Source organism: Castor canadensis, chromosome 1 (genome assembly GCF_047511655.1).
Source record: "Castor canadensis chromosome 1, mCasCan1.hap1v2, whole genome shotgun sequence".
Taxonomy (NCBI): domain Eukaryota; kingdom Metazoa; phylum Chordata; class Mammalia; order Rodentia; family Castoridae; genus Castor; species Castor canadensis.
In genome coordinates, this window is record NC_133386.1 from 199,867,118 (window position 1) to 199,893,013 (window position 25,896).

General features: G+C 47.1%; 1 protein-coding gene across 4 annotated transcripts; it reads right to left on the minus strand.

The window, feature by feature from the left end:
- Window positions 1-1,317: 1,317 nt before the first annotated feature.
- Window positions 1,318-23,133, minus strand: Slc22a8 (solute carrier family 22 member 8). Of its 4 annotated transcripts, none has more exons than XM_074047762.1 (12): window positions 23,015-23,133; window positions 21,583-21,665; window positions 20,497-20,833; window positions 7,887-7,990; window positions 7,198-7,352; window positions 6,492-6,660; window positions 4,590-4,713; window positions 4,324-4,439; window positions 3,045-3,259; window positions 2,254-2,362; window positions 1,902-2,105; window positions 1,318-1,812 (listed from the first exon to the last, which is right to left on the minus strand). In XM_074047762.1, the coding sequence occupies exons 3-12, from the start codon at window positions 20,827-20,829 to the stop codon at window positions 1,725-1,727; spliced, it is 1,617 nt and encodes a 538-aa protein (XP_073903863.1). In that variant the 5' UTR covers window positions 20,830-20,833; window positions 21,583-21,665; window positions 23,015-23,133; the 3' UTR covers window positions 1,318-1,724. The 4 variants fall into 4 exon arrangements, with proteins under 4 accessions (XP_073903863.1, XP_073903878.1, XP_073903868.1 ...); XM_074047777.1 differs by having other exon boundaries at window positions 20,497-20,581; window positions 23,015-23,031; XM_074047767.1 differs by lacking the exon at window positions 23,015-23,133 and adding an exon at window positions 22,744-22,762.
- Between the last annotated feature and the right edge of the window lie 2,763 nt (window positions 23,134-25,896).

Consider the following 25,896-nt stretch of genomic DNA (forward strand, 5'->3'; position numbering starts at 1 on the left):
TGGCACTAGGGGAGGGGGAGTGGGTAGAGACCCAAGGAAGAAAGAGGATGGCTGCTGGTGGGAGAGGCTGGATGCAGAGCCCTGGTAGAAGGACCTTCTCTTGAGACTGGAAGGAAGTGAGGAACATGGTCATAGACGTTATTGGCATTCTGCTATGACTGAGGTTTTCTTAGTTAAACAGGAGATAAAGCTGTTCACTGGGTTCAGTACTGGTACACAGATCAGAGATTTGAGGTGAGCAGGTGAGGTGAGAGGACCCAGGATTGGAGCGTCCCAGCTTCTTTCTACAGCTACTCCAAGCTTGTTCAGTCATCAGTACACATACATGTTGGGATGTGTAGACATACACATGGTATTTACAAGCACAGGTCTGATGGACACATACAACAAAGTACTTTCCCAGTGATGGTGGAATGGTTCAGGAGGTAAAGTACCTGCCTTTCAAGCCTAGCAAGCATGAGGTCCTGAGTTCAAGCCCCAGTACCACTACATACGCGCACACACACACACACACACAAAAGGATTCATAAAGCACTCTTCCAAGCTATGACATGAATATCAAATTCATGTCTTAAAACTTAATCCCTGTGTGGTGGTATAATGAGATAGGGCCTTTTGGGAAGTGATGAAGTCATGAGGACTCTTATTATGATTTCGATCTTAAATGTTCCCCCAAAGTTCATCTGTTAAAGGCTTGGTCCCCAGTTGGTGGAGCCTTTGGGAGGTGGGGCCTAGTGGAAGGAATTTATGTCACTGGGAGTGTGCTTTTGAAGAGGATAATGGGACTACCATGAGGTGAGCTTTGCTTTACCACATGTTCCCTGCTTTATTCTCAAAGCAACAGGGCCAAGTGACCATGGATTGGAACCTTGAACTGTGAATCGAATCAACATTTCCTCCTTTTAAGTTTATGTCAATAATTTTGTCATAGCAATGGAAAACTAACAAAGATTTGTTCTCATGAATGGATTATTGCCTTATGAAATGGTGGAGGGAACCAGCTTTGGTCTTTTGCCTTTCCACTGTTCTGTTCGATGGGGACAGATCAAGATGGCCTTCACTAGATACTGAATGACAATGCTTTGATCTCACTTCCCAACCTCTAGAACTGTAAACAATAAATTTCTATTGTTTATAAATTACCTAGCTTGTGGTAGTCTGTTATAGCAGCACAAATGGATTAGCACACATGTACATGTGTAGGTATGTGCCCATATTTGTATGCAAATACAAATACAGTGAAGATGAACAGATGTGTGCTCACATATCCTCATGGTGGTTAGCCCTCTTCCCCATCCCCACTCAACATGGCTTGAGTTCTTTATCACTGTTTATTGAAATTTCACATCAAAAAAAAGATTTGGGGAAAGAAGGGGAAACTATCTGTTAAGGCTGAGTCAAAGGGCCTCAGGAGATGAGGGCTGGGTGAGTGGGGGAAAGTGACTGGTAGAGAAGGGAGATATAGAAGAATGGCAGAGCCTGGTTGCAGGGTGGATGAGAGGGTATGGGAAGGCCTGAGGCCAAAACTTTGAATAGGTCAGGGCTGGATTGGGGGCTCTGGTGGAGGTGGTGGTGGTGGAAAAGCCTCAGAAAGCTTTGTTCTAGGAGCATGTACTCATCCAAGGCCTCCCCTACACCTCTGAAGTGCCTGAGGAGCCCAGAGGCAGACAAGGCTATGGCTGGGATCAGTCTCTGGCGGGCAGGGAAAGGGGGTTCTGTTGTCCTCAGCTGGGGCCACGAGGCTTCAGAGGGATCCTTTGGGATGCCTTTTCTGCTTCTGGCTCCTGCTTTGTCCCCTTTGCTTGCTGGAGCCTAGAGATAGAGAACGCAGGAAGGGCCCTGAGCCCTGACATGCTTCCCCAAGGGGGAGCTCTGGTGTGGGCCAGAGGCAGTGAACTCACCAGCTTTCCATGTCTTCAATTGTCTCTGGCAAGGGCCGGTTGAGGGTCTCAAGCAGGAAGAAGGCAGCAGTGCCTCCCAGAATCGTTGAGGTCCCATAGATGACATTGGGGATGAAGGGCTGTATTTCACCCGTGATCTTCGCGAGTGGTGCTACCATGCTTCCCACTCTGGCCCACAGGTTACTAACGCCCATACCTGTTTGCCTGGAAGGGGTCAGAGTAGGGATTGGCAACCTCTGTGTGGGGTTGTTAAAGGATGGCCCTGGGACCTCTGGGTTGGGAGCCGAAGGATGCCACAGTCCACCTGGTCCTGTATCTTTTGCCTGGCCCCCACCCTAGGTCCAGCACCTACCGGATGACTGTGGGGTAGAGTTCACTGGTGTAGAGGAAGAGGCAGGTGAAGGAACTAGACAGGCATCCCTTTCCAAACACAGCCAGTGCTGTCCTCAGCGTCTGCATGTCTTCAGAGGGAAGAAAATGTGGTGGGCCTTGGAGTCCAGGAGCACCTGAGTGCTCACTGAGTGTACTCACTCCTTAGCAGACCTGTCTCCCTTTTGATATGGCTGATAGGAAGCTCAGATCCAAACTTAAAAGGTAACAGACCCTCTGCTATTTCTAAAGCTTTTCATGTTGTGTTCTGCTGTATTTGTGTTTTCCCCTGGCTCTGATTCCTTGTGCCCATTTATATTTTGTTGGATATATATATTCTTGTTCTAAAAGACACCAAATTCCTTTGGAAGGATATTGATGTATCAACAAACATCTATATAAAATAAAAGTGGTTTTCAAGGTCATGGTGAAGTAGGAGGTGAGGTATTTCTCCATCACTGGACTTTCTTATTTCTCCATTTCAGCTTGTCCTCTGGAGTGATGTCATCTAAGACATACCCAATCCCCAAGCAATTCCTCACACATCATTCTTTGTCCAGTCCAAGTTAGATCTGTTGAGGAGCTTTGATGTCATCTAGCCCAACTGAATGATTTTCTAGCAGAGTGACTTGAGCCCCACAGAGTACAGGGACCAGTTCAAGGCCACACAAGGAATTAGAGGCAGAGCCAACAGAGCTGGAGTCCTGGGTACCTCTACTTTCTAGCCTGTAGCAGCCTCTCCCAGAGGGTTCTTGGGCATCCCCAGCCTCTCACCCAAAGGCACAAAGATGAGAGCCAAGATGGCCCCTCCTGCCAGGAGCAGGACAATGGCTAGAGTGAGGCGCCGGCCCAGATAGCTTAAGGAGATGATGGTGATGAACTTGGCTGGGATGTCAACCCCGCCAAAGATGATCTGGAGGATGTAGAGGTTGACTCCAAATTCTTCCACTCCCATAGCCAAACTGTAGTAGGCAAAACCAGTGGAAAACCTGGAAGAAAGAGAAGGACTGGTTAGCACCTCATTTTCCTATCTCAGCCAGGCTGTGGCTGTTCTTGTACTGGTCACTGGGGGTTGGTGGAGTGGCTCAAGTGGTAAGAGCACCTGCCTAGCAAGTGTGAGGCTCTGAGTTCAAACTCCAGTGTTGCCAAAAAAACCCAAAAACCAAAAAACACACAGGTCACTAGGTTATGTGGGATGGTGAATAGTTTCATTCCTTATACCATCTGCAACTGTTTGCACTCTGCTTGAGTACAGTTTTGAGGTTCATGAGATTGTGTTTGGGCTTGGTGACAAAGTGCTGGGATTGACTGGCCATGTCTGACATAGGCATGATCTAGGGTGTCATGTCAAGGATGCCTGCAATTGACACTAGATGATAACAGGACTGGAGGGACTCTCAGAGACCAAAGGAGGCAGTGGTAAATTATTTTCCTTGATTAGATAGAAACTGAACATCCAGACTGGGGTAGGTGAAAGTCAAGCTGTGAACAGGGTCAAGAACTCCTTCTCCTCTTGGAATTTTGCGATCCCCTGTGCAAAGTGCTGGACAAATTGGATTCTATTTGCATGGAGAAGACCAGGATGGAGAATAGCCTCACAATCATATCACAGAAAGGCTTTTCCGATGCTGTAGAATGTCACACGGAAGAGAAAACTTGGGTGACACATAATTTCTGTCTAAAGTCAAAAGGGTTAGCCTTGCTCTGTGGGGTTCCAGAGGGAAGAGCTGCGACAGTTGGTGGCAGTGACAGAGAGGGAAAGCATGGGGGAAACTGCTGTGGCCAGGACGTAAGCTGATGAAGGGGTCTGGAGCACTTGTCCTGTGGGAGGGGTGTGACCCTAGAGGAAAGCGGACCTTGATGATTGGACCTGGGTGTTTGGGCAGAGATGCAACAGATTTCTGGGCTTGAGGCTGGGCCATGATGGCCCTCAGCAGTCATTCTTTGACTTCTTTTGCAGGTGCTTTAGGCCTTGCTGTTAGGTGATACTGTTGGTGGCTTTGTTCATCACCCCTGCTTTGGCAAGTATGGGCGGGGAGGGGTGGTGGCTTACCAGGCCAGGATGAGACAAAAGGTCACCCGACGCAGGATGGGTATCCGGATCAAGTCAGGTAAACCATACTTGACCTTAGCCAAGGAGATGTCCTTCTGCAGGTTGAATTTCAGCTCCTTTGGACACAGGAGAAGGAAGGGTGCTGTTAGTGGACAGAGGGCTAATTTGGGGATCAGATGGGGCAAGTGGAAGGGCTGGCCTCAAAGCAAAGTGCATAGGTTTCCCCCTCCCACCTGACTCCACACGCAGTCTGTCCCTGCACCTACCTCCAAGCTGAGCTTTTCCCCCTCCTCCTTCTTGCCATTGAAGGCAGCCACCCGTCGGAGCGTCTTCAGGGCCTTTGAGGACTTTCCAGACAGGACCATCCAGCGTATAGACTCTGGTGTCCACCTGGGAGGCAGAGTCAAGTCACAGTGACTCCCCCACTTCCAGAGCCCCTCTTGAGAGGCTAAGAACATCAACAACCAGGGACAATGGGTAGGAGGTTCAGAAACCTGAGCTGTGTGATTGAAGATTCCAAGACATTTAAACTTGGCTCATCTTTGCACCTGGACTGACTGTAGCAAGTATAAATTCCAGCATTCTCTTCCAGAAGAGCCTTTCCTTTGCCCCCCACCTGAGCTCTTTGTTGTTGTTGGGTGTCTTCCTTAGCTAGAAACTTCAGGCCCTAGGCTAAGGCACGTGGAGCCTGGGAAGGAGACAGCATGGTCAGGGCTGGATAGTTAGAGGGTCCTGCACCTCTATCTCCCCAGCATTCCTTGAGTTCAATTCCCTGTTTTTCTGATGATGAAGGGGCAGGGCCACATTCCCAGGGCCCTCAAGTATTGGGCATTGGTCACCTGGCCTCAGGCTACACCTCTAGCCAGGTGGCTTCCTGGGTCTCTCATTACTCACCTGCATAACCTTATGCTTTCTGTTTCTGCTCTGATAGGCTCTGAGTCTGCTGTCCTCAAGATTCTCAAGGACTTCCTCCCACACATTTTGTCCAGGACCTGGACTCTAGCCTTTTCTTGAGAATAATGGCAGCATTGCCTTCCAATTAGTAGGCCTTTCTGTATGCCAGACCAACAAAACTCTGGGAAACAGGCGATATCCCCACTTTACTTCTAAAAAGTTTGAAGCTCAGAGTGGGTAAGATTTGCCCCACCGTTACACGGTGAAGGGGCCAAACTCTCAACTGTATTCAGCTGACCACCTGCCTCTGTTTTGTCTGCTGACCTGAAAAGGTGAAGACCTTTTCTGCTCCCATCCTAGTCTGTGGACATGCCTCTGGCTTTGTTCCGGACCTACTGACCTTCTCTCTTACCCCCAAATTGCCCATCCTGTCTAGGAGCTTCATTTTTGTTTTCAACTTGAGGTTTCATTTCAGTTCTATACCTTTCCATGTAACCTTTGCACAATTGGTTTCTTCTCTGAGCCTCAGTTTTCTCATCTGTTAAATGGGGACAATAATGCCTCCATCACACAGAGATGTAAAAAGGATCACAGACAACATAGGTGATTTCACAACTTTTCTTGGGCTTATTTGTAAATTCCAGTACTTTGGCTCTAACAATGAGTTATGGAGGCTCATTTCTTATCTTTCAATGTGGCCTTGGGTTGGATGTGTTGATAATGAGTTCTCTACCTACTCTGGATATCCTACCCAGGCACCTGGATTCTCCCAGTGTTCTCAAGCTTGAGATCTTCTGAGGGCTTTTCTTTCCTTCATACTTCAAATCTGGAAGTCCCCAGATTCTGTAGATTCTTCCTTTAAATCTGTCTTTCAGATTTATCCCTCAGAATCTTGCCTATACAGTCTTCTCTCTTCTCTTGCTTTTTCTGTCCTGGGCCATTCTTTCACAAATGGTCAGGCCTGTCAGTCCCATAGACACCTTTGGTAGCTTTCCATCTTCCTCCATGTGAAGTTGAGCCTTGCTGGCTTTCTGTGCTCTTCACAGCCCAGCCTCTTCTTCAGCTGCAGGCAGTCCCCATTGGCCTCCAATACTTGTTCTCTTCTGCAACACGCTTTTGTGTACGTAGCTCCTCCACCATGGAGTGCCCTTCCTGGGCCCAAGGTGTTGGAGACAGAGTTGGTCAGCCAGGTTAGACATGAGATCCCCCTGTTTGGCCTTGGGATAGGGGACTAAGGAGGTAGGAGAAAAGGAAAAAAGGAGAAGGCCACATACCAGGATGTCAGGGAGAAGATGAAGAAAGGAAGAGACACGGTTAACTGTAGCCAGCGCCACTGGGGGATAGCGTAGGCCAGGCCGGACAGAATGAACTGGCCAATGGTGTAGAAGTACCCAATTGTTGTTGATGAGATGGCCCTCATCCCAGTAGGCACCCATTCCACATCTGTGGGAGGAATCCAAAGGCAAGATTAGGGTCCTGATAGGCCCAAAGCATCTCCTTGTGAAGGGGCTTCAGCTTCCACCTCCCAGTAGCTACTTGACCTCATCCTGATTTCAAGGCTTCCTCATGCCCATTTTATAGATGCTGTAGCTGAGGCTCAGGGAGGTAGGACTTATGCCTGGATCCATCTGCTCCCCAGTTCTTACTCTTGACTACTGCCTATTCAGTGGCAAGTGCCTTGCTTTGCCTCAATTTCCTCATCTGTGTGACAGATATAACAGCATCACTCACCCCATTGTGTGGGCTAAATGAGAAAGTGTACCTGGTAGAGTGCCAGGCCTAGGGGAAGTCCTCAATAGGACTAATAGCTGCCATCATTATGCTTGTGATTATTGTTAAGTTCAGAGGGACTTCTGAGGTTCTGAGAGGGGCAATACCTTGATCAAAGTTACAGGGAGCTCTCTTGTTGAGCCCCGCCCAGACCCAATCTCTCAGCTGGTATGCCCCAAAACCCTGTTCCTTGCCCCCCTTGTAGCTCACTCAAGATGACGGTACTCAGGCTAATGCCTGAGATGCTGCATCCACACAGGAAGCGGAAGATCATGTAGATGAGGAGGTTAGGGCTGAAGGAAGCGCTTAAGCCGCTGGCTGCCAGCAGCAGGTAGCTGCATGTCAGGATGGGCTTGCGGCCAAACCTGCAGCTCAAAGGAGAGGAAGGGCCAGGTTAGCCACTGTGCATCTGCCAGGATGAGTGACTCTGCAGGCTTTGGGGCAAAGGGCTGGATACCCACCCCCACCCCAAGGACCAGATGGAGCATATGACTCCCTCCCTAGACCCTTGCTGGTAATTGCTGTTTTTCAACAAGTTTGCAGTTAAGAGAGTAGAGTTAATGAATTATTTTCTCCACCCCCAGCTTAGCTGACTGAGCAGAGGTCAAAAGACCACTTATCTCTAAGCAGTCCATCACCTTGCCTTCAGGCCATATAGCCACAACACTGTGTTTGAAAATCAGGCTTTTTCCTGGGTCTGGAAGGCCAGAGAACTCAAGTTGTAAGGACTTTGGGACCAAGTGAAGACTGGGGCCTGGAAGGGGACTGGGGCCTGCCAAGGCCACATGGCAAGGGTCATTCTTTCTACTTCCCCCAGCTCTTGCCTCCTTGGGAGTGTATGGGGGGGACAGAATGTCCCTGTGGGTGGGGTTCTCATGGGTTGTGCCCGGAAGTCTCACCTGTCAGACAGTTCTCCAAACGTGGGCCCTCCAATCAATATGCCTGCCATGAAGATAGACTGGGCCATCTCCTTCAGTTTGCCGGAGCTGCACACTAAGTCCCACTGCACAAGAGCAAGGAAGGGCCAGCCCAGCTCAGTGCAGCCCAGTCTTCCCAGTCATGCTCAGTCTGCTACTCCACACCTGTGCTCCCTGTCCCACCACCCTGGCATGGCTTCCCTGAACCTGGCCCCTGCCTCCCATGCACCAGTTCCTCCTTCCTTCTGGCCCTGGGGCTCCTTGGGTCTGGCTGTGGGTCTTGGGTCCCTGTCCCATGGTTATGTGATGATGGCATTCTTCAAGTTTGTGTGTGGTTTACTAAGACTGCTCAGTTGCCCCATCCACATCTGTCCTCAACCTTCCCCCGCTCCAATCTAGCCCATGTCCCTGTAGCTCCTTGCTCACCATCTCCTTTCCCCCACACATCTAAGGCCAGTTGCTCTGCCTGTGCCCTTGACTTCTTCCCTTGACCTCACCCTCTCTTCTCCATGGAGGCATTACATTACTCTATTGGTGTCACTTCCCACCACCCCATGCCTCAGTTTTTTTCTCTTTCCCGACTCCTCCTTATCAGCATTTGTGTATGTTCAAATTTCTGCACCTTAAAGTCTTTTTCCATACTCACTCCATTTCAACCCTCTCTGTTCAAGCCAAATCTCTTGAATGGGGAATTACACTTGCTACCACACTCATCCTCCTCTCATTTCTCAATTTTGCCCTGACCGGTTCACTGAAGCTGTGCTCACCAAAGCCACCAGTGATGTCTTTTCCACTAACACAATGGGACCCTCCATCTCCTGTCCTGGCTTGATCTTTGGTGCCAAGGTCACTGCTGATCTCTCTTTCTAGCTGGTTTTCCTCCTGCTCTTTATCACCCTTGGTTTTTGTTCCTGGGCTCCTTTGCCTTTGCCTAGCTTTTAAAGTTTCCCAGGGCTTCTCCCGGATCCTTCTATCTGCTTTCCCCTGGCTATGCCATCTGTCCCTACAGCTTCAATGACTGTTTATACTGAAGACTCCAAGTTCATTTCTCCAGCCCAACTTCTACCTCCAGGCCTCCAGAGTAGTAGATTCCTCTGCCTACTTGAAAATGCCCTGGATGCGGTCACATGGACATCTCAGACAGGACTTGTCACCTTATTCTTTGTAAGGTCCCAATCTCAGTGAGTGACAACCTTCTCTTTTAAAAATATTTATTTAAAATTTTTATATTATTTAGTCCAGTGCCAGTGGCCCACGCCTGTAGTCCTAGCTACTTGGGAGGCTAAGATTGGGAGACTCATGATTTGAGGCCAGTCCAGGCAAATAGTTAGAGGCAAATAGTTTGAGAGACCCCCATCTCCAAAATAACCAGAGGAAAATGAACTGGAGGTGTGGCTTATACAGCAGAGTCACTTGCTTTGCAAAATGCGAAGCCCTGAGTTCAAACAAACAGTCCTGCCAAACAGTTAAATTGTTTTAATTGATGTATCATAACTGTATTATATTTATGGAGAATAATGTTTCATTATGTTAGTTGACTAAATCAAACTAATGAATTCATCCATCATCTCACTTACTTGACATTTTTTGTGATGATATACTTGAAATAGCCTCTCTTGGTTATTTTGAAACCTACAATGCATCATGACTGACTATTAGTCATCTTGCTGCACAATAGATTTCAAAACTTACTTTCCATGTCTAACCAAAACTTTGTACCCTTTGTGCCTTTTGACCATTTTGACCCCTTCTCCTCATGCCCCATTCTCTCCTCTACTTCTAGGCATTCAACTTTTTTCAGTTCCACATGTGAGTGAGATCACGCTGGTAATCTTACTTGCTTGACTTTTCTCTCTCTTCTTACCCCATAATCACTTGACCCTCAAGTTTCTGCCATTTTAAAAACATTGGTTTTTTTTTTGCTCAATGGTTATTGTACCTATTGTCCATGAGGAAGTTTTTATTTCTGTAAATTCATGAGAAAATACTTTTCAATTGTCAATATGTCAACATTATTTTGTCAAAGCAATTTACAAAGCAATTTATACGTTGATTCAGAGCATATATAAGCAGAAGGTAGTTGAGGAAAATTATCTGATGAGGTGATTGCTTGATATGGAATTATTATTCTTTTATCCAGAAGAAAAGCAACAATTCAATGGTTTGGGTAAGCAGTAGGAGACAGCGTAAGTGTCTGAAAATATGAAGAAAAACATGAGGAATGAAGAGATATCCAGACAGAGTATTGACTGTCTAGCAAGTATTTAAAATATTGATTGATTTGTTTTGTTTTTAAGGAAAATGGAACAGGAAACTTCACAAGGCAAATGTTAAAAGAGACGACAAAAGTCAAGACTGGTAACTAGCAATACTATAAGATATCCAAAAAACATTTCTTGAATCTGGATTCTTATATTTCCACTTTTTGCCCTAGTATAGGCTTCACCATCTCACCCTTGGGTTATAGTGACAACTGGTATTTACTAAGGGCTGACTAAGTACCAGGCACCGTTCTAAGTAAGCTTTCTATATTTTACCTTTTTTTTTTGGTACTGAGGTTTGAACTCAGAGCCTCACACTAGGCAGGTCCTTTACCATTTAAGCCATGCCCCAGCCCCTTTTGCTTTAATTATTTTTTAGATAGGATCTGGTGGCATTTTTGTCCTGAGCCGGTTTCAGACTACAATCCTCTTACCTATGTCTCCTGTGTAGTTGAAATAACAAGCATATATCACTTTGTTTGGCTTGTTGGTTGAGATGGAGTCTTGCTAACTGTTTGGCTGGTCTGATTTTCCTGATCTCTGTTTCCTGAGTAGCTGTGATTACATGCATGCACTATAACACTGGGCTCTAACTTTTTTAATCCTCACAACAACCTTATTATGTGTCCCATTTTACAGATGAGGAAACTGAGACTCAGAGAGGATTACTGTGACAACCTTTTGATATGAGTCTCAGCTTTCATTCTTATCCCTTCTTTTCCATTCTTTCTGTGATGACCTGAATGGCTTTTACAACACTGACTCCAATCAGATTTCTGTTCTACCAAAAGTGTTCACTGGCTCCCTCTTGCCCCTTGAATAAAGGTAAGCTCTGCTGACAGGTTTATAAGGCCCTTCATGCCCTGGCTCTAGCCTACCTGTCTAGTCTCCTGCTAATACCAGCACACACCCTTTGCTCCAGCCATTATGAATTACTCGTGTAATGAAGTAGAGAATTTTGCTCCCTAGAAACGCTTCCCTAAGAATGTTTTGGAAGAAAAACAGTGTGAGGGAAGAACCTCATATCCTGGGGGACTCTTTTCTACTTTCCTCTTCTGGAAGTGAGGGAGAATGGGGGTGGATGAAGACTCTAGGTCCTCCCGCTGTCGCAGAGTGGCCCAGCATGGTAGGCAAGGCTAGTAGTTCTTTTCTAGCTGAGAAGAGGTCTGCATGGTATGGGAGCTGGTAGAAGAGGGAAGAAGATAAAGGAGGAAGTAAGGATGTGTGAGAAGCATGACAGTAGGTATCTAGAGATTTCTGGTACTTTGTGACATGCCATGTTTAAGTCCTTTAGGAAAATCTAAAGGAAATACCTACTGTCGATATAAATTCATTCACCCTTTTCCTCCCTAGCAAATAGCACATTTCCCAGGTGACCTTGTGGCTGGGTGGAGCCAGGTGTTTCTTGATAATGAAATGCCAGAGGAAGACATATGTACTACTTCCACTTCATTTGGTTAGGAGGGAATCTTTGGCCTGTACTTGTATACTTCCTTCCTGAGAGTGGGAATGGCAATAGCTGGAACAATTTTGGAAACCAGATATTAAAGATGACAGAGCTGCTGTCAATCTGGGTCCCTGAATGACCAGGAGAAGCAGATTGGTCAGCCATTAACCTGATCTACTACTCTTTTTAGAACGCTTACATAAGAAAGAAACACACATCTACATTCTTGAACCATAAATTGTTTACTCTTTTGTCATAGCAGCATAGCCTATCCTAATCCATCCCACAAGAAATTGGAAATGGAAATTAGATTTGTATCTCAACCTCCATAATACTTAGTACTTTAAGAATCAAGATTCTGTTTGGATCAGGAGGGGGTCAATGTCAGACCTGTTTGGACTAGTTGAAGGCTGCTACCTCCTCCAGTCTGAGACCAGATCTGCTGAGTCTTGGTTAGCACTGTGGGACTTGTAATCATGAAGGCTTTAGAATAACTGTCATAAGCCAGTTTACACCAGAAAATTGAGAAATGTATAAGAAATACCATTCACCATTCCTGAACTTTGAGTCATGCTTAGAATATGTAAAAATTCTTAAAGGTTCACAATGCCTGTAGGATCTGCTCCCACCTGTATCTCTTTCACCTCTCTGCTCTTACCTGCTACTGCTCACTCCATCATGTAGACCACTACAGCTGGTCACCTTGCTGTTCCATACACAAGTAAGGCAAGCACCGACTTCAGAGTCTTGGCATATATTATTCTCTTTGCCTGGAAGGTTCTTCTCCTGGACAGCCACTTGGCTTGCTCTTTTACCTCCTTCAGATTTTTTGCTCAAATGTTATATTTTCAATGAGAACTTCTTTGATCACCCTATTTAAATTTTTTTGATGGTTCTGAGATGCCCAGCTGTACTATATTTTCATTTTCCAAACAGTGCCTAGCACATAGTAGGCACTCGATAAATACTTGTGCAATTGAATGAGTAAACATTCCACAAAAAGAACAGTAGTGAGTCTTAGAAGTTAAAAAGAAAAGAGAGATTGTTATAAGGTCTACATTCCAAATGCCAAGAGAACCACCTCCTTTCACCAGAATGAGCATATGTCAGGATGGACAGTATTTAATACCAAATACCCAACCACATACCACAACCAGATTGAGAAATTTTCTGTGGTCTACAGGAGGGTTATTATCCTTTAGTAAACTTCAGAAGCTCAGAAAGAGTGCTTTGTGGTTAAATATTCTTTAAAAAATTGGACCTCAATTGCACTTTAAATTGCTCCTAGAGATTTCATGGTTAATGAAGCTCGTCAGAATGGGTGAGGAACTGTGGCCGTGGCTGCCCTGACTAGCAACACAAATCCGGGGAGTTCAGATCTGAGACATGCGATTGTCTGCTATGGGTTGAATTGTGTGTCTCTCTCCCTATCTCCAAAGACACATGAAAGTTCCAACACCTAGTGTGTCAGAACGTGACCTCATTTGTAAATAAGGTTGTCGTAGATGTAATTAGCTGACTTAAAGTGAGGTCCCTTAATCCACTATGACTAGTGTACTGAGAAGAAGACATGACAGAAAGACACAGAGAAAACACCATGTTATGATGGTGGCAGAGGTTGGAGTCATACAACCACCTGAAGCTTGAAGAGGCAAGGAGGGGTTCTGCCTTGGAGCCTTTGTAGAGAGCATTCCAAACCTTGATTTTGGACTTCTAGTCTCCAGATCCACGAGACAATAAAATCTTTGTTGTTTTAAGCCACCCAATTTGTGGTGCTTTGTTGGAAACTAATATACTCCATGATTCCGGTATGTTTGAATTATCTGCTGGCCTACTGGTGGTGATAGGGAAAAGATTGGAAATAGAAGAGCTTTATAATAAGGGTACAAGGCATAAAGCAAATTGGAGAGATTTTTAAAGGCATTCTGGAATTTTGGGGAAAAGAGGATGTTTAGAGAGAATTTTGGCATGCTTTCTGTGCAAAGTTCCTAAGAAGGTCCTGTTAAGAGAACCTATAGCAGGAGGCTTCACTATTATTCAAGGTGTCAAGAGACTGATTTGTTTTCCTTTTCTGTGACTCCAGGCCCAGGCTGGTGGAGTCTTCAGATTTAGTCAGGTTACACTATGATTCTACAGAAGCTTTAATGCTATTCTGTTCCCTTTTGCTTTTGCACTTGTTAGGATTTCCTTCCTCTGTTAATGTTGCCTGTCCTTCAAAACTCACATCAAGATCATCTTTCCTAAATGCCAAGAACTTCTTTTCTAGGTATCTGACACAAGCAGGTGGTCAAAAAAGTATTCATGAAGTGATAAGTGGTGGCTAAGAAGCATGTCCACACTTCCAGTGTAGGAAAGGCATCCCTCATCTTTCCTTCTACTTCCAGCATCCTGATACTTCCATCAGCGGGGCACATTTTTACACAGTATTTTAGCTGCTTATTTACTTGTTTTCCTCTTCTTTGTTCTGTAACCTCACTGAGGGCAGAGAACATCTTATTTGACTTTTTATCCCTGGCAGCTAGGAGAGAAGTTGGTAATAGTTTATTTAATGAATAATTAATGAGTAAACAGGACTGGAATATTATACATATTCTACTGATGGGGCCCAGAGAGGGAAAAGTAACTTGATGATTAGAGAGAGCCAGACATTCTGGTGTTTCTGTCTAGCTTAGACATTGCCTAGGCTCATCTTTCCCTTTGACTTGTGGAAATTTTGCATAGCGCTCTTGTTCCTAAAATCCTAGTCCACTATTGACCCTGGCTTTTCTTTCTTAGAGTGTGACTGAGCCCCAGGGGAAGTGGGTTCTGGAAGGAAAGGATAGAAAACTCACTGCCTTGTCTTCCTGCATGGGATGATACACCAGGAAGGTGGCAGAGAAGAAAGAGAAGGGCTAACTAACACGCTTGGGAGATAGCTTTGCAAATAATGTTAAGTGCTATGACGATCTCTATTTGCAAAGAACCTGAGACCCGGAGAGCTTGCTCAAGCATAGCTTGGTTCATTTCAAGGCAAAGACTCAGATTCAGGTCTGTTGAACCCCCAGCTGGTGTCCTTGATCATGACCACAGCTCTCTGATGCCCCTCTATGTGCTGTGCTCTGAGTCCTGGGCCGCCAGAAGAAAGGCTTATATCTTGTGAGCCACTGTAAGAATGTAGCCTAGGATAGAATTGAGGTTGGAGGAGGCCATCAAGGTTAGAGCCAGTGGGCTGATCAAGGTCTAAAGGGCAGTGAAGAAAGGCTTAGGAACTGGAGCTGCTGTAAGGAGAATGGTCAGGAGGCCCCCTCAGAAAGTAAGGCACAAAGCGGGTCATAGAAGGTCAGGAAAAGCCATTCATGTTGCAGACTATGACAACAGGATGGGGGCCGTGCTGCGTGTGGGGAAAAATTAACTCTGCCAAGGCCCTCAGACCTGGTCTCTAACCACCTGAGTGAGGGCAAGGAAACAAAACTCGCCTTAACTTTGGGGCCTTTGGAGCCAGGTCAGACCTTGGGGTAATATCTCTGCTGCCCCTATGTATCAGCCAGGTATATTGTGCAACCTTAAAAGGACACCTGAGTCTCCAGCTCTGCCACTTAGGAGCCTTGCATTCCTAGGGCAACTACTTCACCTTTCTGTGGTTCAGTCTCCTTATTTGTACATGTAGGTACTTGGTACTTGCTTCTCAGGATTGTAAACGATGTAAAGAATGACAAGCATATAGCACTATACCTGGAAAATAGTGGGTGCTTAATTCTTATTGTGATTTGATTTTTATTGTCACATACAGTATTGTAAGGCTCTCTTGGACATGTGATACAATAGACAGGCATGGATTATGGAGTCAGGACTCCCTGATCCACCATCACTTCTGGAAACACTCCTTTCTGGATCTAAGCCTGGTATAGTCCTCTGCAAAATGGGAATGATAGCACCTGATTTGTAGGGTCACAGCAGAAGGAATGCAAAGTACCAGCTCAGGTGCTATACACAGCAGGTACCCACTGAGTGAGTTCTTGAGCCTGGATAGCCCACAGAATGGCCTCAGGCCTCCTGTGCTCAAGGTCAGGGGTTTTCTAGCTTAGGGCTATCACTGGGATCAGGCTGGCCAGAAATGTGGCTTGGGTGGGGCTCTTAAGTCCTATCTCAGGAATTATATTGCAGGCAAGGAAAGAGGTGGAAGGAGGGGCTGTCCAGATCAGGGCTGAAGGCAGCCAGTGGGGATGTGAAGTAGGAATAGGGCAGGAGATAAGAGATGGATAAGTGCCCTGGAGCTGGGAAGTCTGGGGATTTGGTGATGGGGATATAGGGATGGAGGGAGTTTAGAGGTGGCTGGCCAGGGACTCTAAAGGGGTTCCTCCCCAGGGTGGAGATCCTCTCCTATGGGGCAGGGTCCTTGCTTCTATAGTATCTGACCACAGGGCCTCCAAGGACACAGTGTGTGTGTGTGTGTGTGTGTGTGTGTGTGTGTGTGTAGGATGGTCTTCTTGTGTCCCTAGAGATAGGACAGGGAGGCTTAAGACCCAGAGAGGAACTCCAGGGGCCTTAGACAGGCTTATGCAGGGCCAGGTCCTGAGGTTCATGGGGTTGAGGTTTAGCGGTGTGGGGCTGTGAGCTACAGTCCTCTCCAGGGACCCAGGGTCCAGTACCTAGGCTTCCACACTTTCCAGACATAAAAGAAGGCCTTTGTTTCCTTTTAATGTCTTAGTAAAGCTCCTTCTGCAAAGTCTTGACCTCTCGGCTGCACCAAGAGAAAGGAATTTGTGGTCACCCCTGCCAGGAAAGCTTAGGGGATCAGATGGGGGAAGGAGGCTACCTCTGTTCCCCCCACTCAGTCCATGTGCTGGATCAGTCTCTCCACCAGCTCAGTCCTCTCACCCTATTTTGGTGCTTAAGTGGGAGAGGAGAGGTGACTAGCTAGGTCCACTGGAGGAAGGTTGGGGGCAGGGTAGGGATCGTGGAGGAAATAAAGTCTGGGAGCCTAGATGATCTGGGAAGGGCTAAGATAGACAACTCTCCTTTATACTGCAGGGTTCCCCTACCTTTCTGGAGGATATAAGCCCTTTAATTCTCAGACATCCCTGTTAAAAGCAGTAGGCAGCAACTAACATTAGTTAAATACCTTGTAGGTGCCAGGCCCTATGCTAAGCACTGTCTTTGTGATATCTCTTTTAATCCTCAAACTTGCTATTATATCCCTTTTTATGGATGAGGAAACTGAGACTTCTGAGAATTATAACATCCTACTAAATGGCGGAGTCAGGAGATGAACGTTAACTGCCTAACTATATAGTTACACCATCCTATACGGCTGGTATGGGGGCTAGCCTCTTGCTTCTACTCACCATGGTCACCTGTGCTGAGCTTGCTCATTGCTAAATGCCCCTGCTTTCCTCATTACCATCCTCTGCACCAGAGCCAGCACATCCAGTCCTCTGCCTCTGAGCTAGAGACTCAACCCTAGGTAAGGTCCAGCACTGCTCTACCTCTGTCACACAGGAACCAGAGCTCCATCCCATCCCACCCTCAGCAAGTGCATCTTGTACTTGTCATGGCTGAACGAACAGAAAAATCAGAGGGCTTTACACTTGCCCTCTGATTGGTGGTGTTGGTGTCGTGGCTGGGTGGGTCTGGCCACTAATGTTTCAATGCCTGGGCAGAGACCTCCCTCCCATTGACTCTCTAGCAGAAAGTCCCCAGGGAACTAGAGCCTGACACAGAGCTAAATGAGATCTAATGTGAAGAAGAGTACAGTCCCCAGAGGCCTGCTGACCCCTGTGTCCTATCCTGCTGGGATGTAGATTCACATTGCCCCAGTTGCTGGAATGGTGAGTGGGAACTTGGCTGGCAGAGGTGAATTGATGCTTGACTGGGTACCAGGCCTGCAACCTCTGCTCTTGGCGAGGCTCCTGGGAGCCCACCTAAAGTGAGACCTGGAAAGGAAGCTGTTGTCCAGCAGCCAGCAGTGTCTGCATCCCTATGGGCTCTGAGGGAGCATGGTCTTCATTCAGCATTGACTGAGTACTGGCATGCAAATCATCCTGTGATGACAGACATGGGTGGGAAGGACTCCATCCCTGCCCTGGGGGGTCTACTCTAAGCGGGGAAGGCCCATCTGTGGGTAAGCCTGCCCACCCAACACTCTCATTGGGCTACAGGGTATACGATCAGTCTCACAAATTGTTGGCCAGGGGTCATGCAGCCTTAAGGAACATGGGCTCTGGAGCCTGACCCCCCCAGGATTGTCACTCCACTCCATCATTTATGGATGAGCTATCATTTATGATAGCTTGGGCTAGTGACCTGTTCCTCAGTTTCCTCATCCGTGAAAATGGGATAACAGAGGTGTTGATTTCAGAGCACTATTGTGAGGATGAAACAGGCTCCTAGATTCCTGTGCTGCTGGGTCAGCTGCTGCTAGACTAAAACTCTTCCAGCCACTCTCCACCTTGTAGTCAGAGTGATGACCGAGTCTCAGAAGGCAGTCTAAGCAAACCACTCTGCTCTGCTCTCTCAACACTACCTCATACTATGGCTCTTCATTGCTTATTACAGAGGCCATATCTTTGCTTGAGTGACCGAGCCAGGCCCTCCTACTGTCCTCTCCAGCCCTATGTCCAGTGGCCTCTCTACCCCACTGTTTGCTCCTAGCAACAGTGACTTGCAACCCTGACTGCCCTGCACTCCTCATGTTTCTGTGACGTTGCATTTGACCCCTCACATACTGTACCTTGTGTCTGGATGCATCTGGTCACTTGAACTCACTGTCTACCTCTCACCTCTCCTTCACACTCAGTGCAGGAACTGCTGACTCCAGAAAGCACTCTGGGATTCTCCCTGCAGCTGGTTAAAAACTTCTCCTTTGGGCTCCCAGAGCATTCAGAGTTTACAGGGCATATATTCACTCATTCCATAAATATTTATTCCACAGAGTACCTCCTCTGTGCCAGATATTATTCCAGGTGCTGGGGATACAGCAGACAACAAGGCAGCTGAAAATCCCTGTTTTGGGCAGTGTGCATATCCCATCAAACTACCAGAACTCTTGAGGGGTAGGCCTGTGTATTCTCTGGAAGTGAGCTTCTAGGGGAGGCAGGGCTAATGTGTTCTTTGATTCCACTGGGCTCAATATTCTGCAGTAGGCATCAGTAAATATGTTGGATACTTGAAGCATTTCAAACACTATGTTTGATGCAGGGTGATAAGGAGAAAATATAATCTAGGGGATATGAGAGCAGCAAATGTAACAGCTAGGGGGCTGGCAGAATGACTCAAGTGGTAGAGTGCCTGTCTAGCAAGTGTGAGGCCCTGAGTTCAAATCCCAGTACCACCAAAGAATATGTAATGGTTAGGAGCACAGCTCTGGCACCAGGTGCCCCTGTTCAGATCCTGATTCTACCACTTAATAGGGTGTGACCTTGAACACACCCTATTATTGTGACCCTAACCAACCTCACTATTCTTTAGTTTTCCTATCTAAAAAATGTGATTGGAATACTAACTACCTTATACTTGTCGAGAAGATTAAAAGTGTTAATATTTGCAAGTACTTAGAATAGTATCTGGCACTTAAAAAGTGACTTATATATAAATATGTTTGTAAGAATGAATAACAATTATATAGGCTGAGTGTAGATAGCCTTGGATTCAAATCCACCCTACCTCTGCCAGCAGGGGAGAGTCAGGGAACCAGGTTAAGCCTCAGTTTCCTCATCTGTGAACTAGATGTACTAATACTTCCCTTGGAGAGACCACATTCCCTAGATTCCAGAAGCCCATACCCACAGGGTGGCACCAGGTATAATGGCTTTGCAAGGCAGCTCTTCTAGTGAGGCAAAATCTGGATCCTGCATTTGAGGAACTCATGGTCTCCAAGGGGGAATGCAAACATCACCTCTCCTCAGAGGCTACTTCCACCATGAAGTAGCTCTTGTTTGAACTCTTATAAACACCATTTATCCTCCTGCACTTATGATCTTCAACTTTAAGTTCCAGCTATGAAACTATCCAGCTGTGTGGCACTGGGCGGCCACTTCCCTTCTTTGAGCCTTAGTGGTTTTTTTAAATCTGTAAAGGAGATAGAAATCACACTCAACAGAGCATTACTGTTGGAATCAAATGAGACAATATCTGCAAAGCACTAAAATGTGCCTGGTAGGTAGTAGATGTTGAATAAATGCCAACTTCCATTTCCTCACCTTCTTCCTGTCATGTTCTTCTACAGTCAGAAGAATGTCTGTCAGATCATTGAATGATCTGATTTAACTGTAGCTCCTGGAAATGGCAGGTGAGAGAGCCAGCAAATCCATGAAGGGACGAGCGAATGGGAGGTGAACTGGTGAGTGCCCGTGGAGGTGGATGAAATGCTTTCTGGTTTTGCTTGGGAGTGTTTGAACTCTCTGTTACATGACACCCTCCTCCACATTGCATCCCACCTTGAAACCTTTGCAACAGATGGAGTTTCCCTCTTTTTCCTCATGACCTGACCTGGTTAACCCTTGCCTGACATTCGCATTTCAGCTCCAGGACCACCTCTCTAGGGCAGCTTCCTCTAATGCTCACTCTCCCGCTGCCCATAGTCTAAGGTCATAGCACGAAATTCTTTGAAGATGTAATTCTACTTTTCTCTGTGTGGTGCTTTCATTAACTGGTGCTATGCCACTAGGCTAGAGACCCCACAGGAGCAGGGATGGTGCTCTCTATAGTTGTTTGTTGAAGAAATTCTTGGACTCTGAGTGTGGAGGAATCCAAGGCATCTGTACTTGGATCCTTCCTCTTTGCCTGCCCAGCACCCTGTCCTTGAATCCCAGGAAAGCAAGGCCCCCTCCTCCTCTCCTGTCCACGAGTGGTATAGGATATGTGGGGGTACCTGAGGTAGTGGAGGGGGAGATGGTAACAGACATACCTCCATCACAAAGGTGTCCCTGGTGCTGTTGTAAACCCAGCCATCCAGGCATGGCTCGGTGGCTCTCTGGGTCTCATTGGATAGGCTGCCGTTGGGTAGATGAACAAAACGGAGGCACTTCTCAGGCTTCCCATTAGGGCCCGTGGGAAGCACCCAGGGCCCTGAGGAGGCGTTGGGTGGTGGACGACAGTGGTGGGGAGGGGTGGTGGCTGTGAAGATCTGTAGCAGGTTGTGGTTGGCCATGCCGAGGATTGGGAGGGCGAGCAAGGTCACGTGCAGATATTGGAAGGGGCCCATGCTGCCCACGCGGTCCAGAATCTCGGAGAAAGTCATGGTGCTGGGCAAGATGAACCAGAACTGTAAGCATGGCACTAGGGCTGGGAGGTGTGTGTGTGTGATGTGTAGGCCTATGGGGCAGTGCAGAGCCACACATGTGTGATGATGTGCCCAGGCGTATACGTGAACACAAGCTTGTAGAGCTATGTGGGTGTAAAGGTGTAAAGAATGTGTATATCCACAGGTTCATCTGTGGTTGCATAAGGAAGTACCCAGCTGCATGGAGAAATGTGGTATATCAGGTATAGATGTATATCCAGGTGTGTGGGCACAGAGGTGTCTTCAGGTATGGGTACATTTAGGCTGGAGCATAAAGGCACAACTGTGTGAGTTTGTGTGTGTGTGTGTGTGTGTGTTCTATTGTATGTGTATACCTGTGATTGCATGTGTGTACTCATCTAGGCTGCATGCATAGGACAGTGGAAGCTGCATAGCAGGGACCGAAGGGTCCGTTTTGGATATGGGCTACACAGGATGAATGGGGGGAGTGGATGAAAGACATCCCTTATTGCTTCAAGCAGATACACAGGTTAGCCGACTCAGGTTGCTGGCTGGGAAGGACCTCCCCAAGTTGAGAGCCTCCTGGCTTTTGGGAGTTTCCCGGGACTGGGCTCCCTTTTCTAGAGTATCAGAAAGAGCCTAAGCAGATCCTAGAGGGCATTAGACGCTTTAATAGTCACAGTGAGGAAGACCTGGACTTGGTGGGGAGTTCCTGGGTGCTGGGTTTAGGGGCCCTCCATCCCTTCTCACCTGGTTGGTGGCTGGGGCTGAATCCGCTGGGGCTTGTGGTAGATGTAGCTGAGTCTGTGCTCTGTCCTAAGGTCCGGCAGCTGCTGTGGTTGGACAGCTCAGCTCCAACAAGCTGTGTTTGTGCCTCCCCCAGGGGGGACTTATATAAGGCATAAGCTGTTTCCTGAGCTAATGTTTGACTTTCTTTGGAGGATTAACATCACTGGCAGGGAAAATGTTGTGGACCCACCAAGCTCTCCTGAAAGGGCTGCCTTAGCGAAGGCTGGTGGGGTGAGGGTTGGGAAGTTGGGAGGATGGCATGGCTAAACCTAAAGGGCTGCTGGCTGTACAGATGGCTGGGCAGCCTTGGCAAAGGGAGTCTAGGAAGGGGTCTGGCCTGAGCCCTGAGGTCCCTCTAAGCTGATGCTGTAAGGACTTGGAGCTTAGATCAGCCAATGGGAGAGGCTACACCTGTGAGCAGATGGCATTCTTCACTGTACCACCTTTTCCTGTCTGGTGACTCCTGAATAGGTGCATGGGTACTGCTTCTCAGAAAATGTTAGGGCATCCCAAGACAGAAAAAGTCCCCCATGTTTGTCCTTATGGGCTCAGGGACACCATGCTTTGGGCCCCTGGGGCAGCCAGAACCTCCACTGTCTGAACCTCCAAAACAGATGGCCACCCTTTCATCCTGCCCTCCAAGGACATGCTCCTCTTCTGGTAGCTTCTTTTCTCTGGGGGCCAACTGCAGTCCCTATGGTTTTGTTTTTCATTCTTAATTTGATTTTAATTATATAATGCTGTGTGTTTCTTGCATAAAATTCAGACAAGCCAAACCAAACCAACCAACTATCCAATTTCACCCAAAGCCAACCCAGGAGAGTTCTGAAGTATGTCCTTCTAGCTGTTTCCTCAGCAGAGACTAAGACCCTATCTTGAACTAGCCAACTTTAGGCTCAGCTACCCCTCACAGCAGCCCTGTTACTATTCCAGCATCATTAGCTAGGAAACTGAGAAGTTAAGTAACTTACTCATGGTTCCCCAGCAAGGCAGTGGCAGGCATGGGCAATGTGTCTCCAACCCCATTTCTGTGCCTCAGAGCTAAACTTTTCTACAAAGGTCTGTAGGGGCACTGTGCTATTATTGCCTCTCTCTTAGCAAAGTCTTCATCATCACTCTTACCTGCTTTTAGTTGACTGTTTCTACTTCCAGGGACTCCTGGGAGCTCCCCCCGTCCCAAGTCTGGGGGCTAGAAGGGGTCCCTTAGGGCTCCTTGGCTGGGGAGAGGATTCCTATTCTGTGCCTGGGGCCCCTCCTCCGCTAAGATAACATTTAGACCCCAGCATTCAGGCTGGACTCCTCCTGCTGGGGTGCCAGCCAGCTCTTCCCCCTACTGCCCCGCAGAGCAGGGTCAGCTGGTTAACCCCGGGTTCCACCCCTCCTCTCTGCTTACCACCTGGGCTCAGCAGTTATTGATGTTCTCCAAGTGGCCTGAGGCAGGGCAAGATCCGGACTCATCAAAGGAAGATTAAATTATGCTCCAAGGCAGCCAAGGGGTTGTTTTAGGAAGGTTTTCGACTGTGAGGCTTGCAGCAAGTTGGGCTGCCACCCTGAGCCCCCCTTTTCTGGTGTTCGCCCTCTAAGAGATTTTCTGGTTACTAATTGGCTTGGGTTGTTTGTTCCTGTCCTAGTAGAGTTGTTTAAAGGCAGCTGGTGACTTCACTGAAGCCACTGGGGTGGAGCCAGAGTATGCTCCCAACTGCCCAGTGAGGGGCCACTGCATCCAGGCAGTGCCTCCCACGGATGTGACTGGATTTCTGATACCTGGATCAAGGCTATTGGGGATTGTGTGATGCACTTGTATGACCTTGGGAAAAATCACTTTTTCCTAGGCCTCTTGTTTCTCTTCATTAGTTAAGTGGTGTTGGGGGCAAAAAAAAAGGCACCAGAAACCTTTTATTCAAACAATATATTGGGTTCATAAGATTATCATATAAAGTAGACTATAGAGGAGGTGCTCTGGCTAAAGAGGGAGAGAAGGTGGCCAGAAGAGCCATCACCCTTCTCCTACATCCTCAACTCCTTCTTTTTGACATCTTCTGCCCCAGGCTATCCCTGCGTAAGGCCTCTTCACTATAATAGGGGATTCATCACTTACCTGCTATGATCCTGAATTCAATGGGTTCAAAATGGCTTTTTAAAAGAAATTATGTACTTGAGAAATGTTACATGCTAAGTGCATTTTTAATTTGGAATATGGAAATAGATGTTTTTTTCTCTCTTTCCCTTCTTCCCCCTTTCTTTTCTTTCCTTCTTCTCTTCCTTCTTTTCATCTTTGTCTAAACTCTTTCATAGTCTCCTTTAAGCTGAGCTGAGTTCAGTCAGTTTTCCCTGCTTTCAGGCAGATTCTAGCCAGGGATGCACATATTTTGAGCTGGAAGAGTCTAAAAAAATCATCAAATCCAATGTCCTCATCTTATCTATACGAAACTGAGGTCCATTGTGAAGGAACAAAGGTTGCATTCCCAGCCTCCGTTGGGGGAGAAGGATTAAGACAAGGGAATCCTATTTCCCAAGAGCAGTAGGGGAGCAGGGGGCCTCATTGAACTTTTTGTGGGTCATCTCCCCTCCTACAACTCATTCATTCATCTGTTCATCCATCCATCCACCATTCATCCTTCTAGCCACCCACCCATCTCTCCATCCCCCACTCCTCCATCCACCCATCTACCCACCCATCTATCCATCCATTCATCCAATGTGTATCACGGGCTTGTACATCTGAGACCTCATGCTATGGTGCTTGCCTTCCCCTCCAGTCTGCTTGTTAGAGCAGACAGTAGTTCAGAAACAATTGTAGCACAAAGGAGACTGATCTCACTGCCCAGGAGATGACCAGGTTGGAGGAACTGGATAGGAGTGGGTTGTCTGAGAAGGTGGTATTGGCATCAGGCTTTGGTGATTGAGGGTAGAGAGGTGTCAGTAGGTAGAGATGGAGAGAGATATGAGTGAAGGGTGAGCCAGGGTAATGGGGGTTAAAAATGGATGAATTAGTTTGGGTAGAGCCTGTTTGATGGTAAATTTTGATTGTCAGCGGGATTGGATTTAAAAGCATCTTGGAGATTGGTAAAGCATATGTCTGTGTGTGTCTATGAGGGTATTTCCAGAGATTATTAACTAAAGTGTGTGTGTGTGTGTGTGTGTGTGTGTGTGAGAGAGAGAGACAGAGAGGGAGAGGGAGACCTACCCTGAATGTGGGTGGCACCATCCCTTAGGCTGGTGGAATAAAATGGGTAAAAGGAGAAAGAAGACCATCACAAGTATTTTCTCGGCTGTGTTTCCTGCCCACCGTTCTGTGAGGTGCTCTACCATGTCCACTCTGCCATGGTGGACTAAGACCTCGGAAACTGTGAACTTAAATAAAAATTTTCCTCCCCTTAACTTGTTTCTTTCATGTATGTGGTCACAGTAACAAAAAAGTAACTGAGACACCTATCTTCCCACCCAGGCTGGTAACGTTGGTCTCAGGGCTGGGACATCTCTGTGACAGCCTCAGTGAGGCTGATGATCCTTTAGGCTTCTCTGTCCCCCTGGGAATGGGAGTGGGAAGCTCCTGAGGCTTTGACCCATGAGGCACCAAGAGCTGACTGAGTCATACTTGGTGGTACCCAAGCTCTCTTGGTGCACAGTCTGGGTCTCTCACCCTTTATTATAGACCCTTCAGTTCCCTGTCTGCTCTCTATCCCTCAAAGGTTCAAAACAGAAGCTATAACATGTGTGTGCGTGGTCTTACCACTCAGAATGTCCCCAGGTGGGGATGGTGAGACATTCATTAAACTCCCAAGGGATAAGAGCTATTCTTCCCTGGTGGCTGTTTGGGGACCTCTCAACCCCAGACTTCAGCACTGGCTTATTAGGGACCCCACATTCAGCCCCTGCCCTTGGACAGCTCCAGTAGAGTAAGTGGCTTATGAGGAGTGGCATCAGGCTGGACCTGAGTAAAAAGAGGTTCTCTGTCCTCAAGCCCCAATTCCTCCTCCTTCTCCATGGGCCAATTCTAAAATTGTCTTCCTTGGGTGGAAGCAGTTTAGGGAAGAGAATTCCATGGGGCTGGTGTCAATCTTGGCTCCACTCCTTGTTTGTTAGTGTTGGGCAGGCATTAATAATCTGTTTAAATCTTAATTCTCTTACCTGTAAAATGGGAATAAAGATTGTTGGGACTTTATATAAAGTATATGAAGCCTGAACACAGAGTCAAGCACATGATACTTAATTTGAGGGTCAGGCCTGAGGGAAAAGGCCTTGGGAAGGCTGAGAACTCCCAAAGAGGTGGAA

Coding starts and splice junctions, on each gene's coding strand:
- Slc22a8 (XM_074047762.1), bottom strand. CDS start 20,829: ATGACTTTCTCCGAGATTCTGGACCGCGTGGGCAGCATGGGCCCCTTC. Junction 4,714..6,491: donor ATCTTCTCCCTGACATCCTG/GTATGTGGCCTT, acceptor TCTGCCTCCCAG/GTGGACACCAGAGTCTATAC. Junction 3,260..4,323: donor TTTTGTCTCATCCTGGCCTG/GTAAGCCACCAC, acceptor TCTTTCTTCCAG/GTTTTCCACTGGTTTTGCCT.